Consider the following 18735-nt stretch of genomic DNA (forward strand, 5'->3'; position numbering starts at 1 on the left):
TGCCTCATTACTGCAGGTCAGGGGTGGAGACAGGGCTCTGCCCATAGATTTAGGCTGAATGGGTGCTCCTTCTACTAGAGGGTGAGGATAAAAGTCAGGGTTCATTCCACCCATAGGCTCAGCCAAGAAAGGGTACCACTTTCTTCCTGCAGAATGGTGGGGGAAGACAGGGCTCCACTCACAGACTCACAGGAGAGAAGTACAACCCTGTGACTGCAGAGTGGGGTGGAAAACAGGGACCTACCCACAGGCTTCTGCTGCAGCATCCACGGGGGCGGGGGAGCAGTGTGGCCTTGTCATGGTGCCCACCTGGAGAATGCAGATGCACTAAAAGGTTTCTGTCTGGCTCAGCTGCCCTTTCCCCAGGACTTTGCCTAGGAAGAGCCGGTTCTCTCGGGATTATTTTTTGTGTCTGCTGGCATTTATGACTTGTGGGCGTCTCTAGTGCTCAGGCTGAGATACACAGGAGTTAAAAAAAACAACTCCAAAATACCACCAGGCAACTGACTTCTGAGTTCCTTAGCCCCCACCTTTTATTTAAAAAATGTGGACCATATTTTAAAGACTTTTATTGGTTTGTTACAATCTTGCTTCTGTTTTTTGTGCTTTGGTCTTATGACCCCGAGGCACATGGTAACTTAGCTTCCTGACCAAGGATCAAACCTGTACCCTCTGCCTAAGAAGGCAGGAAGTCTTAACCACTGGATAACCAAGGAAGTCCCAGCCTTCCTTCTTATACCAAACTTTCACAGTCTTTTGATAGTTGACATACATATTCTGTCCAGGATCTTTTGTTACCATCATTGTGAAGAATAAAACAAAGACTATTTATTCATCTCCTCTAGCACTGGAAAAACTCTCATATAGTATTTTAGAAGTATAAAAGTCGGCAGAGCTTCATTATCTAAAAATAATGCTGAGGTACTTTAAGTTACTTTAAGACACTTTAATGCTTTAAGTGTGTGTACAGAAGTCACAGAACCAGCTGGATAGGGCTGGCATTAATAACCTACCCCACCGTCTTCATTTCACAAAGACAGTGAGGCGCAGAGAGGCTGAAGCATTTGTTCGAAAGTTACTCGGCCAAAAAGTGGCAGAAAGGAGACTTTAACCTTGGCTTCTTAATTCCTAGCCTGTGGTCTTCCCACTCAGTGATATATATCACTTTTCCCTAGCAGTACACCATGTATGCAGAGTTATTATTTTCAGAGCTAAAGATGAATCTGCTGTTTTCAACCTCTTATTCAATAATGTGTGTTGTTTCTATTATTTGTTGTATATACTTAAGTTTAAAAGACACGGCTGTATATATAAGGCTGTATATATATTTACTGTTATATAGGTATCGATACATGATCTGGCAAGGATGTTTAAAAAGCAGTGATAAAACTTACCCATTATATCTTATTTTGTCACATTCTTTCCTAACTATAAACTCTAAATGGAAATCCAGTAGAAAGGAAACAGTAAAATTTGAATGTATACACAGAATATCAAAATATCTGAACCGCACTCAGTTCACTTCAGTCACTCAGTTGTGTCCGACTCTTTGCGACCCCATGAACCGCAGCATGTCAGGCCTCCCTGTCCATCACCAACTCCCGGAGTCAACCCAAACCCATGTCCATTGAGTCGGTGATGCCATCCAACCATCTCATCCTCTGTCATCCCCTTTTCCTCCTGCCTTCAATCTTCACTAATGGTCTGATACTAACTTTTTTTCCTTTGAGTGTTTGCAGTTATCTCCCATTTTAAACATCAGCAAATGACTAATTTATTTGTGATTGGGTGAAAACTGGATAAAGTGATGACTATGGTCAGATTTAGTTTTTAATGAGGATGGAAATGTTTCCTAAACTGATATTCTTTCTTCCATTTGAATAAGATTAAACTATGGGACAATATATTATGCTCAATTTTAGAAATTTCAAAGGCCAAATTTTTGGCAGGATTGGATATGAAGTCCTTCAGAGGACCAAAGGATAGGGCAAAGTCATTAAAATAAAGCATCTTTATACCCTTAAATTCACAGTGCAATATACCAGCTCTGAGCGTGCTCTGAAAATTGCTGCTTCAGGGACTAGCAGTATATCAATATTTCAGTTTGCCATTAAGACTTTATTTGGTTTTCATACTTATTTATTAAAGTCATATAACTCCTATATAGTTCCATTTCTCCCAGGGAAGCTCTACACTATAAATGAAAAAAAAATCCATAAAAGATTATTTCATTTGTTGCATCTCTTGGCTTGGCAGGTTACTTTTATGTTACAATTAAACCACATTGTCCCTTCCCAATTCTTCAAGTTAATAAGCATAGAATAAACACAAGAAAGGAGGAATGAGAAATTCAAAACATATCTTATTCTATCCTTATGAAGTATTTCTGTTAAGACTACTAACTTGAAGTTACTGTCAGATTTTCTGGGCTTGAGTTCTCTACAAAAAAATGTGTTTTATATCTAAACAGCACAGAAACCTATTTTTGAAATAGATAGCTGATATTTATATTCCACTGACAGTATTAAGGGGTGATATTAATGTGTGTTTTAAAAAGAAAGGTAATTATTCATTCTTTTCTATGCATGTTCCCATTTTAAATAACTGCAAATAGTTTTTAAACATGTCTCTTAGTTGTCCCCACCACCACCCCAGAAAAGTGGGACTAGCCCATTTTTAACATGCATCAGAAGGCCTTATTTTCACCAAAAAAAATTAAGAAGAATATTTTGTTTTGGGGGATATTTATGAAAATACCGCTTTCGTGTATTAAAGGAGCTACATGAAAGTCTTAAGCAAGTCTGACCAATTTCTCATTGGGTTACAAGGACAAATGTAACTTTTTAGATACAATCAAAGCAGTAATTAAAAGACATTACTTCCCTTTCTCCAGCCTAGAAGTTAAGTGCTTTATACACAAAGCAATAAATACATTTTATTATTAGGAAGAAACTGCTGCTATTTCCTTTTGAGAGTTGGCAGCAATGACAATGATACACTGGAAAAATGAAGTCACTTTCCTAAATAACAAACACTAAGCTGATGGGTCTGATTTACAATTATCATCCGGCTTAACTTCTTAGAATATTCTGAGCAGGCTAAATAAAGACAGTTCAGGAATGCTGGTAAAATAATGATCTTTTTAATGAGAGGGATGTTTGATGATCTCAGTGATTATGTAATAATAATAGATTACTTTAACCTATAAGCTTACATTTCATAAAGGAAAAATGGTCTAATATTATTCTATCTGAACGACAACGATCCTTTGCCCTTTACTTCTGAACGCTACTTACTTTGCTCACAACTATTTTAGTAGGAGGAGCAGTGCTCCCAAGCTGCAGTTAGATGGTCCCTTGTAATGTCGTTTTACTCAGTTTAAAGAAGGCGAGAGTAAGGGAGACTGGCAGCGGAGATGTTGAATGCCAACTATGGGGCTTTGGAGAGCACGTCTGCAGTGACTCCAGGCCCATGCATACCCTTGCTGTTCCTTCCGCTGTCCTTGTCTGTGTGGGCGGCTGAGCAAGCCTAGAACATTCGGTCCTGAAGGGACAGGTTGCTCGCTATTGGCTGCCAGCCTGGTGACTGGAACACCACCCAACATTTTATATAATGTTTAAAAAAAAAATGGGTGGTGGGATACAAAATTGCTGCTTTTGCCAAACATTCTTTAAAAGTTCCTGACAAGCTCTCTTCTGCCTTGGTGTATTTTGAAAAAAAGAAACCAGAAGAAAGCAAGCTGTCAAAAGCAGATAGATACATCTCTTTTCTGACAAGTTGTAAGCAAGCCATTTTTCTTTGGAAGTACCAGCTTTAATGTTTAGTGGCTAGTGTATTAGTTTACTATTGCTGCTGTAACAAATTATCATAAACTCAGTGGTTTAAAACAATACAAGCGTATCATCTAACAGTTCTAGAAGTCGGAAGTACAAAATCAGTTTCACTGGACTGAAATCAAGGCCTTAGCTAGCCTATGTTCCTTTTGGAGGCTCCAGGGGAGAGTCTGTTTCTTATCTTGCCTTTTCCTGCTTCCAGAGGCCGCCTGCATTCATTGGCTCGTGGCCCCCTTCAAAGCCAGCTGTATAGCATCTTTGCTCTTTCCTGACCCCTGCTTCTGTGCTTCTATCTTTCCTCTGAATCAGCTCTACTGCATCGCTCTTCTAGGAACTCTTGCAATTATGATTACATTGGGCCCATTCTGACAATCCACAGGACTCTTCCCCATCTCAAATTCCTTAACTTGGTCACAGAGTCTCCTTTGTCATGAAAGGCAAAACCTGTGCCATGGTCAGGCTCTGGTGATTAGGAAGCAGACATTTTCGGGCAGCCAGTGTTCACCATACCATAGTTCTCTCTCTCTTTAAATTATTAATTCTTTGCATTTTGTTTTAAATAAAGTAGATGGCTCAAAGATCAGGATGAGCCATTTTAGATGAAAGAATCTCACTGTCAATCTAAATGTAATTAGTTGTCATGGAATAATTCAAATCCCAACCTTCCACATTTAAAAACTGGGTTGACCTGTTTTACACAGCTCAGTAATACAGTTCCAATCACACAGAAGATAATGCTTTTGAAGGCAAGATATAACATAAAACCAATAAGCTTTTCTTTACATTCTTGACCTTTACTCACAATAAAAAGAAAAGGCTATTCAATCAGGCTATTCAATTCAAGTCAGTGCCTATAGGATGGGATGAATCATTTTCTTTCTTTTCCTTCACATTATTACTATCATAAACATTCCAAAACATTTCTTTCAAATATGATTTAGGATTGTAGCATATTGCCAAAAATTATTCATATGTGTGGTGCTAGTTTTCTGCTAATAGCTAACTCAGAATTCTCATGTAGATGGCCTTCACTCTTTCAAAACATACATGATACACATCATCCCTCTAGTGAAAGAAAAGGTTTTGAGTTAGTGACAGTCATAAAGTGTTTAAAAACCATTGCAGCCTCAGCTGGTCAAGGTTATGTCATAAAGGCAAACCAGGCTTATCGAGACCATCATTCTTTGAACAGGTGATCTGTGCTTTGGAAAGTGTACATCATTTGCCTTTGAAACACCACGACAATGTGGCTGATCTTAACTATACCACCATGTTCCACTGTGGTCCCCTCCAGTTCAAGGCTCAACCACAGCCTTCCCAGTGATGCTTCCTCATACTGACTCTGGGCAACCACCAGCCAGAAAGATAATGATCTCATTTACTCTCTGGGCAGAAGTCTGCAAATGGGGCTGTCAGTCCTCTACCATGATGGAGGAATCAGACTGGCTCTGAGCTGAGGCTCTCCTTGAAGGACACCTTTGCACAGTTCAAAGTCAAGGCGTGGGGAATGCTTACTGTTCCATGTAGCAGGGAAGTCCATGAATGGATCTGGCTAGTAACATATGCCTGAAACCTTATTATGCCTTAGTGGTGCTAAGGAAGTCATAACTGAAGGTGGGGGGGCGGGGAGGTAACTTGGAATGCTCATATGCAATGCATACTTATCTTGCTATTCAAAGAAAATGCAATTGAGAAATAAAAAAATCAGACTTTAGAAGTTTCTGCAAATAATGGACAACAAAAGTATTCCATTAAGAATCATGCCACAAAAGAAATGTGGATTTTTAGTGTTAAATTTGACAGTTACTTCAGTTACCATTTCAAAATACTTTACTCTTCATATACATATTTAGAGTTAAGCTTCATGCAAAAAACATGTAAGAACATTTTTTAGCTTTAAAATTTAAATAGCAGAAACTTCTATGACCTAACATCACACACTTGAAACAAATAATTATTTTTAAGTCTATGCCAGAATTTAGAGCTGTTGACTAAATGGCCAGTACTCAGTATAGTCGTTCTATATAAATGAATTTCACATGATTTCAGTAACACTTATTTCATAAAGCATTTCAATAAATCCCTGAGTTGGTTATTTATGTGGAAATCTTACAAGTTTCTAAATTTAAATCTAAAATACTATGGTCATATGTTATAAAAAGGATTTGGCAAATTCAAGATTTCAAAATATCAAAAACAAAGTATCAGTGACTAAGTGGTTTTTCAAAATATGATAATCATCTTTGAAGATAAATTCACAGGTTTTTAAAGCTTCAATTTGATTTCACAAAATTTAGTAAGGACAATTCAGCTTAAAAAGCTTTTAAAATTCAGTTTCTAAGGCAACAATCATAGGTCCCTGTACACTGCTTTAAAAAAAATCGTTTTTACAAATTTAGTTACTGCAACATCAAAGGCAAGGCAAATTTAACTGCCTTACTTTTACCTCCTTTTATCAGACTTTCTGAACAAGATTACTTCCCTCTTTTTAATGGATCAGACTGCTTCCCATTAAGGAAGGTTAAAGGCAGATAAAATATCAATATCCAAACTGGATGCTGAGAATTCGGCCTATTGCATGTTAAGAGCAAATAGGGATTCAGCCCATTGTATGTGCCTAACAGCCAGTCTCCTCGTAAATTATTCCTTATAACTTCATGTCTTACTCAATAAAGAGAAAAGGAAAGAGCTCTTACCTGCACATTTCACTCCCTGAGCAATGAGCCCCCACATGAAATTAGCACAGTATTCACACCAGTGTGGCCCTCTGAATGTATGAACCTGAAAAAGAGTAGTGACAAAGTGGCCAGGGGAAACACATACATGAGATTATTTCCCATCAAAGCACTCATACACAAGTCACAGTTAGTATGAAGAGGCACAATACGGTTACATGTACAAAAACCTTGGTTAAGTGGAATCAAGCATTTAAAATTTCTTTCAGAGCTTGATTTTCTCTTTGTTTTAGAAATGGTGATAAATCAAGCCAATATCCTGTGATTTCCTTTTGAAAACAGTTTTCACAGTGGAACTTTCCAACTGGTTCCTTCCAGCTGTAAGCAGTTTCATCTACATGTTATACAAGCACTGGCGTATTCTGAGTGCTATAGCACGGAGGAGGAGGATGAGGAGTGATGTAAAATCTTTCTGGATCCTGTAAGGATTTTGTCGGATGATCCACCTCTGTTCTCTGTGATCACAGTTGGGGCCATGGGTATTGAAGGTGATGTTTAGTGACTGGTCACAACAGAATCATCAAAAAGGGCCAATTTCTGTTCAAAACCGTTTTGATACTTACTATGTTAGCCAAGAAAATATATTTTAGAAACTACAGAAGTTACAGTTAATCAGAAACCCTGTTTGAATACAGTAATTACTCATCTTCCCAGCTCATAAAAGTTTAACTGCAGTAGATTCTTTTATCCCTAAGAAAGGAACTCCCAAAGAATTCAAACACTAAAATACCTCTAGAATTTATGCATAGGAAAGAGAAGCCATTTTAGCTTAAACCAGATGAAAAAACACTGGTAGAATAGAAAAACAATACATCCAAATCCTGAACATTAAAGAATAAAGGAAAAAAAATCTTGAATATTAACACTTTAGACTTCTGAGCAAATATTGGCTGAAAATGTACTGAAGAAACAGGTTAGAAGAAAAGGGAGAGGGAACAAGGAAGTTACTGATCTGCATCAATTATATTTACTTGAGATAATTTCTTAAATATATTATTTCCTCCAGCAGAAAATAGTCAAGACAAGAGTCAAAACCATAGTGTGACAATCCGATTTGCAAACAATGAAATTACAGCTAATATTGTCACTTTTACTGCTGTTCTGTTTATGTACTGAATTGGTCTTAGAAACTAAGTGATTTTTTTGTTTGTTTTTGCTTTTTGTTGGTTATCTATTTTATATATAGTGGTGTGTGTATGTTAATCCCAGTCTCCTAATTTATTCCTCTCCTGGCCCCCTTTCCCCTTTGGTAAACATAAATTTGTTTTCTGTGTCTGTGAGTTTGTTTTGAAAATAAATTCATTTGTGTCTTTTTTTTTTTCTTTAGATCTCATATATAAATGGTATCATATGTTTGTCTGGCTTCACTCAGTATGATAATCTCTAGGTTCACCCATGTTGTTCCAAGTGGCATTATTTCATTCTTTATGACTGAGGAGTATCCCACTATAAATATGTACCACATTTTCTCTACCCATTCCTCTGTCAATGGATATTTAACTTGCTTCCATGTCTTGGATACTGTATATATACTACTGCAATGAACACTGGGATTCTTGTATTTTTTTGAATTATGGTTTTTTCCAGATATATGCCCAGGAGTGGGATTGGTGGGTCATATGGTAGCTCTATTTTTAGATTTTTAAGGAACGTCCATACTGTTCTTTATAGTGGCTGCACCAATTTACATTCCCACCAACACTATAGGAAGGTTGCCTTTTCTCTAACCCCATTCCAGCATTTATTGTTTACAGACATTTTAAGGATGCCATTTTGACCTGTGTGAGGTGGTACCTCACTGTAGCTTTGATTTGCATTTCTCTAATAATTAGCAATGTTGAGCATCTTTTTTTTTTTTTTAATTTTATTTTATTAGTTGGAGGCCAATTACTTCACAACATTTCAGTGGGTTTTGTCATACATTGACACGAATCAGCCATTGAGTTACACGTATTCCCCATCCCGATCCCCCCTCCCACCTCCCTCTCCACCCGACTCCTCTGGGTCCTCCCAGTGCACCAGGCCCGAGCACTCGTCTCATGCATCCCACCTGGGCTAGTGATCTGATTCACCATAGATAATACACATGCTGTTCTTTTGAAACATCCCACCCTCACCTTCTCCCACGGAGTTCAAAAGTCTGTTCTGTACTTCTGTGTTTCTTTTTCTGTTTTGCATATAGGGTTTGAGCATCTTTTCATATGCGTTTTGGCTATCTGTATTTCTTCTTTGCAGAAAGGTCTATTTAGGTCCTCTGCCTAGTTCTTGGTTGGATTGTTTGTTTTTAATAGAGCTGTATGAGCTGTTTGTACATTTTGGAAATTAATTCTTTGTCGGTCACTTCATTCGCAGATATTTTCTCCTCTTATGTATATTGTCTTTTCATTTTGTTTATGGTTTCCTTTGCTGTGCAAAAGCTTTTAAGTTTAATTAGGTCTCACTTGTTTATTGGTAAGTGATTTTTAACACTGATACAAATATATAAATAAACTTCAAACTTAAGATGCCACTGAACATAAGACTTACCCTGAATGTAAGATACATATATTCCAGGTAGAGAAATCACCAATTAACTTATGGCATGCCACTAATTACAAGCTTCAGATTATAAATTTCAGAGATGTTAAAATGAAAAAAACAAAAAACAAAAACGTAGTAGAATCAATGAAATATGGTATATTAAAATTCAAACTACTACTGCTGGCCAAAATATCCATATAAGGCGACAGTGGATAACCCAGGGTTCATTACAAGCAGGTATGTACTTGTGGCTCTGGTCGCTGCCAAGTGAGCTCAAGTACAAAACTTTGTGTTGATTTTGAGGGGAAAAAAAAAAAGGCCATAATCCTGTCTATGTTTTTTATGGAAGTGTCAGGAATGCAGACACAGTTGCTTCTGGGTTGTTAATGATGTTCAGAGCCTGCAAACTGAAAGCATTTCCTGGAGTTCCTGAAGCTGAGCCCAAGATTAACATCCAGACAGTGTCTGATGTCTTTGTTTTTGCCTATGTTCCTCTGAGTGAATAAAACTGGATAAAGTATGCAATCTTGCTTTTAATCTGAGGCAATTGAGTGAAATAGATAGCACTGACTCATATTTTAAAAGTTATATAGCTACAAAATAGCTATAGAACTGTGAAGTTATTTTTAGAGGCAATCTCAGGATAACCCAGTGTCTCTTAACTTGGTAAGGTTAATAAACTGGATTAGAAGAGTGGAGAAGTCCTGGTTTTGTACCTGCCGTTATTCATGATAAAAGGTGTTTAAGTTCCGCTGGTGTGTAAATCACTGGAACAAAGAAGGGCTCTTGGCAAACAGTGCTGGGTACTGAGATGTTGTTGTAGAACCAATTCCCTGCTTTGCCTTCACAAAGCAGTAGTGAATGTGGCCTTCTGAAAACCTTGCGACATTTCTTTAATCAGGATCACACATGCATCTCAGAAAGCAATCTTTAGGAAATTGTTCTTGATTCAGTTCCTTCCTGGACAGGTTTTATAAAGGCATCTTGCCACCTGGGGCTGGTTTTAATTTTGTTTTCTTAAACCACTTGTAAGGCAGGTTATATAGCTCTCAAGGAAATGGTTCTAGAAGTAGGCCTTGAGGCACCAGAAGCTTGCTAAACTAGTATTTGTGTAACAGGATTTAAATGAATTTCCTTTTGAATTTTTGTATCTAAAACTTGTTATTTCTTAAATTTTTTGACTTTCCTGACTCCATGACACTGGATTGTACTTGTAAAAACTGAATATTGTAGTCTTTGTGTCTCTTTGATCCTCCTAAAGGTTATCAAAACAAATGGACATCATTCATGCACTAATCCTTTTTATTCATTTACAAACATTAAGTGATGACATATACAAAAATTTTTTTAAAATATTGGCTCAAGGAATTCACCATAGGTTTCTCCTGCTAAATACAACATGAAAAGCCTCTTCTGAAAGTGTCTGCAAAGTATAAGGGCAGCTGGGGAGGGGCGTTGCTTGGTTAAGATGAATGAGTTGAGGCTTCCAGGTGAGCAGAATCAGGCTTAAATGGGGTTGTGTGTGTCGGAGGATGCATTAGGGATAGGCTGCTCCAAGGAAATGAGAGACACGCCAGGAGAGAGACAATGGGATGTTTAGAGGATTGTGAGGCAGTTCAGTGTGGGTGGGGTGGGAGTGACTGGCGCGGCAGGAGCAGAGAGGGGCAGATGGGGCCTCTTCCATACCTGCAAACGTATACTTTGTTCAGTCAGCAATGCAGGGCCACTGAAGATTTTTAAGGGAACAAGGCTGGAGGAAGACAGACCAGGCAGGCTGCTACAGCAGTGGTCCAGGTGCCGGATGACATGGACCTGAACTCAGGCAGTGCTGACTGAGAACTCGGACGCAGGATCGGTAGGACTCGGTAACGGACTGAGTCACAGGCAAAGGAGAGGAGGAGGACTGGGGCCAAGTCTTAGGCTTTGGGGCCTGTTGTTGAGGCAAGATGGCATTAACAGGGGGAACAGGAGCAGAGGAACAGGTGTGGGAGGGAGGTGGGGGGGGGAGAGTGGAAGGGATGGAGGTAGCTTGTGGAGGAAGTTTCCTGAGGGCACCCAGTGGAGATGGGACCAGGGCAGAGGGACTAGCTCTGAATAAAAAACCGGACTCTTCCCCTTCCCCGAGGTGGGAGGGCCAAGGGCAAGGGGGAGAGGACAGCTGTGCATAGCAGGAGAGGTGGGAGCCCGGGACCCAGAAGGCTAAGGGAGGTCACACTTGGCGGTTTAGTTGCTATTGTGTTAGGAAGTAAGTGCAGTCATGAAGCAAATGAAGAGTTTAGAAAAAGTGGGGAACAGGAACCGGAACTGGTCAGAAATTCAGAGAAGCGCTGCTGTACTTGAAAGCAAGTCTCTTTCCTGGATGGCATTATAATCCTATCACTACTGTAACAGTGTAAAGTGCATTAAAGAAAAAGTGATAAAAAAAAGTGATGTATACTTTCTTTTAAAAAGGGTGATTATGTTACATTTGAGCTGTTTTATTTTATATACAGTTTTACATTATCAGTGATTTTACATATTTTTCTGATTCAAAAAAAGATACCTTTAACAAGTCAGTTGTACCAACTGTAGAACTTAGAATAGCTATATGACTTCCAGTTGTTCTGCTCCATCTGGCACCACAGAAGCAGGACACTCTACGCCTGCAGACGAAGCTCCAGGGCATTGACACTGCAGATAATTCTGCTCACTAGACGTGGTTGTATTCCGACTACCCATCTCAGAGCGACTGAATCAGAAATGTAATGGGCATTCAAAACACAATAATTAAAAGGTCAAAAGTTGCATCTTGGAGGTTCTTCCTGCTTAGGATTATGCTGAGAGAGAGCTAGGCTGGAATCTGGAAGAAAGGAGGCCTGATTGGTTCACAAGGAGCTCAGGCAAGCGCGAGGCTGTAAGAGATCGGCTGGTGCCTGAGATGCCCTGTAATATACAGCAAACACTCGCAGACATCCGCACAGGTCAGCACTCAGGGAATCAAGATTACTGACGTCTTCATAGCACAACGAACAGATACTCATTAAGTGACATTTTCCATGTGTAATTTTTTAGGGAATTTTTGTAAACTGTCCCAGATTTTTATGTTTATATGTCTGTGTTTTAGTTTTCCTGTCTCTTCTTATTCTCCAAGGCTGTCAGCTCTTTTTCTCTCTTCCTAATCCTTTTCCCACCTCTAATTCTTAGTTGTAAACCTGGAAATCTGATAAGGTAACTTTGCTAACACTGGATGTAGATCAAGAAAATGTATTGCCTATCTTCCTCTTGAAGGCATTAACAAACCAAACCAAACCAAACCCACCAAACTTCTGATTCCTTGTCTGTGTTTCTTATAGCTATGCCTGAGGGATATTGGTCCTGTAAAAAAGAACGTCTTAGTAGCATCATGTTTTATTCTATAACATTCTTTAGTCTCTATTTACTGTTTCTTATAAGCAGAGGCCACCTCAACTTCTGTTGTGTACTGTATGACCTTACTGACATATGCTGGCTTTATAAGGTGGAAAAATAACCAATTCCTTTATAAACGGCACTATTTCTTCCTTCTGGTTATTTAAACCAATCACTTGATTAATTTATAAAAAAGGGATTCCTTTAGGGAATGTTTTGATCCCAATCAGCGTTAGCATGTAACAGTGTTAGTGAGGTCAGAGATGGTCCTGAGGAAAGCTATCTTTTAATTTGGCCACAGATATTTTTTTCTAGGCCACCTCCAAAGCTTTTGGTACATCTTGATGAATGAAAGTGACATAGTACATGGTGTAAATTATACTGCCGTGAACAAAGGACAGAGCAACTTGTTTTAAGGACCTCTTCTCTTTTGCAACTGGAAAAAAAACAACTTTATTACCATGGCATCTGAGATTGCTCTCACCTGTGAATACCTCCTGTCACATCAATCACCTTAAAAGAAGATGAAAGACTATACTAACTAATGGACCCAACAGAGTCTGTCACAGGGTGGGTACCGGTCAGAAACAGGCTGAAAAGGACAGACAATGAGGGAGATGGGTGGGCTCCTGAGGGGTCCGCATGGCACAGGCCAAGGGTCCTTTGTCTCCTGGGTATCAATCTAGGTAAAAACTGAAGCTGTTCTCAACTGAGCCTCCTGTCACATTAACCCGAACCCTGGTTTCCATAAGAAAACCAGCACATCTGCTTCTCAGGTTTCTGATGTTCACATCTCCAGTTTGAATGTCAGTAACAGAAACAGCAGAAAAGAATTCTATGCTATGGCAAGAGAAAGAAAAAAAATCACATCTTCATTATTCCTCCCAAGCCATAACACTACCTCTAGAAATAAGCATGAATGCAAACAGTCAAGGAGAGTGCCTGCAAAGCCTGCTGCAAATATATACTATGTCGGAGGCGATAAGAACATTAGGGGAAATGAAAGTTTGCCTGGAAAGGTGGGAATGACATTTCAGCTGCCGCTCTTCATTTGGGAGGCTCTGATGAGTCAGTTCTCCAGTGTGATATTAGGCAACGAAGGGAGAGAACAGATGATCAAAATCAAAAGGAAAGGAATGTAGGTAGGCAGGCAGCTGGGCACAAAAGGCTTTTTTTTTTTTCATTTTTATCTTTAGGGCAGCTGAATGTACTCTTTTAAGGAGCCAAAGTTAGTCTTACTGAGATGGCTTAATTTTGATCCAAAAGGTCTGGGATTTAGAATTTTGGCCCTAATCTGACCTCTTTGTGGTTAAGGTATATTTTGTTTGATACTAAATAATGAGATGAGACTGCAGAACACTGGCTATTATCATTAGCAACAAACACTTAAAACTGTACAGAGGTACCCTGCAGGAAAAAAAAATGGTAGGGAGGGGGAACTTAAAAATAGGAGTATCTTTAGTATTATAGCTTCCTAGTGGCTTAGTGGTAAAGAATCTGCCTGCAATGCAGGAGACCTGGGTTTGATCCCTGGGTCAGGAAGATCCCCTGGAGAAGGGAATAGTTACCCACTCCAGTATTCTTGCCTGGAGAATCCCATGGACAGAGGAGCCTGGCGGGCTACAGTCCATGGGGTCACAAAGAATGGAACACAACTGAGCGACTAACACTTTTTTTCTTTTAGTATCAGAGCAATACTTCTTGCCTTGTTATTTAAACTATGAGTGGTCCTAACATTCTTCGGGAGAACTCTATAGCAAACAGTAAGGTTTGGGTCTGGCTGAGCCAGCAGCACTGACATGGCGCTGGCCGGCCTCCCTGACTTGTCCTAGTGTAAGGTGGCGCCCAGCGCAGGAAAGGCAGGAGTGCCCGGAGCTCATGCTGAGAGATGGCCTCAAGCAGCGCTTGGGGCTGGAGGGCGCCTGGTGTAGGAGATGGGGCACGGCCTCTGGCCGACCTCAGGGGGCTCTGTGCGCAGGAAGCACTGACAGATGTCCACTCTGCCAGCTGCCCGGGTGCTAACAGCGTCCACAACCGGCTACTACCCATGGCGTGCAGGGGCTGGGAGGTACTCACTTCACCACACAAGCAGTTAATACTGCCGGAGGTATCACTGTGAAAAGGAGGACAAAGGACAGAAAACTCAGGAACCTGAGGTTTCAAGAGTGAGAAAGCTGTTCAGAATTGAGGGAGGTATCATGAGACTCCTGGACATACCTTGGTCATATCACCAATCAGTGGTATCCTCCTAAATATGAGAAATAACTGCAGGAAAAAGCTAAGGTAACATGGTCAGGCTACAACAACACTAGCCATGCTTTACTAGTAGGACAATGATCAGGATACTATTAATAATTTAGTTCTGCTCCCACATGTAAAACATTAAAAAAAAATGATTTTTATTAATTGGTACATAAAATGGTTCTTTAAACATAAGCATGTACAGAAAAAGTAATGTAATGTCAGTTCTGTTCACACAGTCCATTCACCACAATCCTATACAGGGTCTTGTTCAGTTGCTGAGTCATGTCTAACTCTTTGCGACACCATGGACTGCAGCACACCAGGCTTCCTTGTCCTTCACTATCACCCAGAGTTTGCTCAAGTTCATGTCAATTGAATCGGCGATGCTATCTAACCATCTCATCCTCTGTCACCCTCTTGGGACTTATTAACAAAGTTTAAATTTCTTTATGGCTTCCTTCGTGATCTATCTTTCCACATCAACACTATCCCAGTGAGGGAGAAATACCTCTAAAATTACAGCTGAGTTAATGTGGTACAGACAAGTGAACTTGCTTAGGCTCAAACACAACTTCATTAGTGCTAAAACACAAACAGTTTCTTGTGTAAATGCTCTAAGCTGTCAGACTGGCCCCTTACACAGAGCCATCAACTTGAAATCCAGGAATCAGGCAGTGGGAACACCAAACTACTCAAGCATTTATTTTATTTATCACATTACAAGGTGAAGTTTGTGTAATAAACTATATAACAATAAATATCACCCAGTAATTTAAAAACTTTCCATTCTAAAATATGGGTGTTTAAAGCATTACAAAACCTATAATTTAATGTTTAGCCATTTTTCAAGTTTCAGAAGCAAATTTCTTTTAATTTCTTTTTATAGGAGCTCTAATGAGAGCTTTGTCTCTAAATCAAATGATGGTTAAAAAGTTTTAAAATGTTGAACACCATACCTAAAACTTCTACTTTGAAAGTTTAGTTTCATTACTTGGGCTAATGTTGCATTTAAATATCAGTAGGGAAAAATCAACACAATAAATCAATACTTCAAAATATCAATCTCCTAAAGTCATATTATGAAAGGATAATAGGAAAATACAATAAATGAATCAACTAGGTTGTGCAATAAAAACCACTGTACAATGCAAAGCTGAGCGACAATCTCTATACCACATTATAGGATGTAAACTGAACACTAAGAGACAAAAAAGCTCAGACTAATCCACATTATCTTATGATCCACAATTTCTCAAAGCCAAGTCTGTACTAATAGTAACATTTCCTCAAAGCCAGGTTTCAATTTCTTTTTGGCTTATAGTTGTAAAAATGTCATCTGAAGAAGTTTATTGTTTTATTATGAATAGAGTATTCCTCTAATCACCTAGAAAAGGTTTGACTAAAATGCACAAAAAATTCTTAGATTATGTAGTTCAAACTCTTTAAAGCTCTAGTAAAAGAGATCCAAATTTTCTCTATTGTTTTCTATTGGTTTAATTGGGTCATCTTTTTCTAATTTCCTAAGGTGAAAGTTTAGCTAATTAATTTGACCTTTTTTCCCCAAAATAAGTATTTAATGGTACAAAGTTCAGTTTAAGCACTATTTTAGCCACATTCCATGAATTTTGGTATGTTGTAGTTTTCCCTGTTATTCAGGCTAAAATATTTTCTAATGTTTCTATAATCACTTCTTTAACTAACAGTAAGTTTAATTTCTAAACATGTGGAAACATTTTCAGATTTTTGAATTTAATTCTGTTGTGGTAAGAAGATATGCTTTATATGATTTTAATCCTTTTACATTTATTGACACTTGCTTTATGGCCCAGAATATTGCCTATCTTGGTAAATCTTTCATGTTCACTTGAATAGTTTGTGTGCTCTGCTGCTGCCAAGTAGAATACTCTGCAAATACCATGTTTGATACTGTTGTTCAAGTCTTCTACATCCTTACTGATTTTACATTTGTTCTACTTGTCTGTCCTATCACTGTGAGAGCAGCGCAGAGATCTCCATCTGTGATTGTGGATCTGCCCATTTCACTTTTCAGTTGCTGCTTTATGTATTTTGAATCTCTGATATTAGGGTGCATATAAATTTTAAATTATGTCCTCTTGATGAATTTTACCCTTTTAACCACCAATAATACTTCTTGTTCTGAAAACTACTATGTTTTAAGTATAGCCACTTGAACTTTCTTTGAATTACTGTTTATATGATAAATCTTTTTATTTCTCTGTCTTTAAGGTGGGTTTCTTGCAGATAGAATACAGCTGCATCTTGGTTTTTAAATCCAATCTGGCAACAACCTCTCTTAATGGAGTGTGTAGTGTTGTTCCATTTAGTGTAGCTCTTAATAAAATTGACTTTATACCTCGCTTTTGTTTTCTATATATTCCATTTGGGTTTTTTTCTTGCATACTTTTTATGAATCCATTCTGTCCAAACTATTGGCTTATAACTGTTTTATTCTTTACAGTTTGTTCTACAGTTTACCATATACATCTTTAACAATATTATAGTCTACCTTCAAACAATATTATACCACCTCATGTATAGTGTATCTTACAACAGTACATTTCCACTTTCCGACCCTATACTTTATGCTATTGTAATTTGTGTTACTTGTACAAACTATACAATATATTACTATTTTTGCTTTAAACAGTAATTTTTCAAAAAACACTACAATGATGGAAAAATATATTTTTACACTTACATGTTTACTATTGCTGGCATTCTTTATTGTTTTGTACAGACCTAAATTTCCATCTGGTATTATTTTTCCTTTGTCTGAATAACTTTCTTTAACATTCTTATAGGTCTCTTGGTGATGGAATCACTCAGGTTTTTTTTGTTGTTGTTTAAAAAATATTTGTCTTCAGATTTGAAAGATTTTTTTACTGAATATAGTATTCTAGAATATAGTCTTATTATTATTGTTGAGTACTTTGAAGATGTTATTCCATTGTTTTGCATAGTTACTGATGAGAATTTTGCTGTATTTCAGCATCTGTATACATTCTCCCCACTCCCCAACAGTACTAGTGAAGTGAAAAGTGAAGTTGCTCAATCGTGTCTAACTCTTTGAGACCCCATGGACTATAGCCTACCAGGCTCCTCCGTCTATGCAGTACCAGTGACAAAGCAAAATATGCTTCTCCTGTTGGCATATTTTTCCTACACTGAAATAATCTTTAGTTACAGATGTTAATCCCTTTTAAAAAATGTACATTCTGTTTGTGAGTGTGCACATTTAAGGTCCTATAAAACCATAAAGCTACAAATACATAATGAAACTGGAATGTGAAAATAAAATTCAAGAGAAACCAAACACATGTTTAATTTCTAGAGCCTAGAGACATCTTTTATATATTTTACCATATGTAAGGGATTAAAACGTCACCTCTCAGGCTGAAGCAGAGTTCCACTTTAGGAGGAAAACTTCTTACCCAAAACCTGGTTTTCTCTTTGTTTCTCTGCTGCTCTTACAATTTTCTCTTTAGCACTGGTTTTCAGCAATTTGATTATGATGTGCCTAGTGGTGTTTCAATGTCTTTTCTATTTGGTGCTCATAGCACTTCTTGGGTCTGTGGGTTTTCATCAAATTTACACAATTCTTGGTAATTATAGCTTCAAATAATTGTTTTATCCCGTGACCTCCCACCATTGCATCCTCCCGACTCTAGCTGCACTTAAGGTAGATTGATATTGTCCTACTGGTCTCTGATGCTGTGCCCCAACCCCTTGCCCCGAGTCTCTGTCCTCCATTTTGGATATTTTTATTGCTGTGTCTTCTGGTTCAATAATCTTCATCTTCTCTGGTATCTAGTATGCTATTAATACCATCCAGTGTATTTTAAATTTCAGGCATATTTTTTCTTTTATCTCTAGAGCGTCCATTTGGATTGTTTTAAACAGTTTCCCTTTCTTTACTCACTGCAGCCTTTAGTCTACTGCTAATTTAATCATGCTACTAAGATGATACCATTCTGAGGACTTTTAAAACAATGCCT

The 18735-nt window shown here is 38.3% G+C and overlaps 1 protein-coding gene across 3 annotated transcripts in view; it reads right to left on the reverse strand.

Moving 5' to 3' along the window:
- CHN1 (chimerin 1) overlaps positions 1-18735 on the reverse strand; it is a 198990-nt gene that overhangs the window by 16219 nt on the left and 164036 nt on the right. For all 3 annotated transcript variants that reach the window (XM_065927920.1, XM_065927919.1, XM_065927921.1), the window contains one exon: positions 6530-6614. In XM_065927920.1, coding sequence (XP_065783992.1) covers positions 6530-6614 — 85 coding nt within the window. The remainder of the gene's footprint in view (positions 1-6529; positions 6615-18735) is intronic.

Source organism: Muntiacus reevesi, chromosome 3 (genome assembly GCF_963930625.1).
Source record: "Muntiacus reevesi chromosome 3, mMunRee1.1, whole genome shotgun sequence".
NCBI classification, from domain to species: domain Eukaryota; kingdom Metazoa; phylum Chordata; class Mammalia; order Artiodactyla; family Cervidae; genus Muntiacus; species Muntiacus reevesi.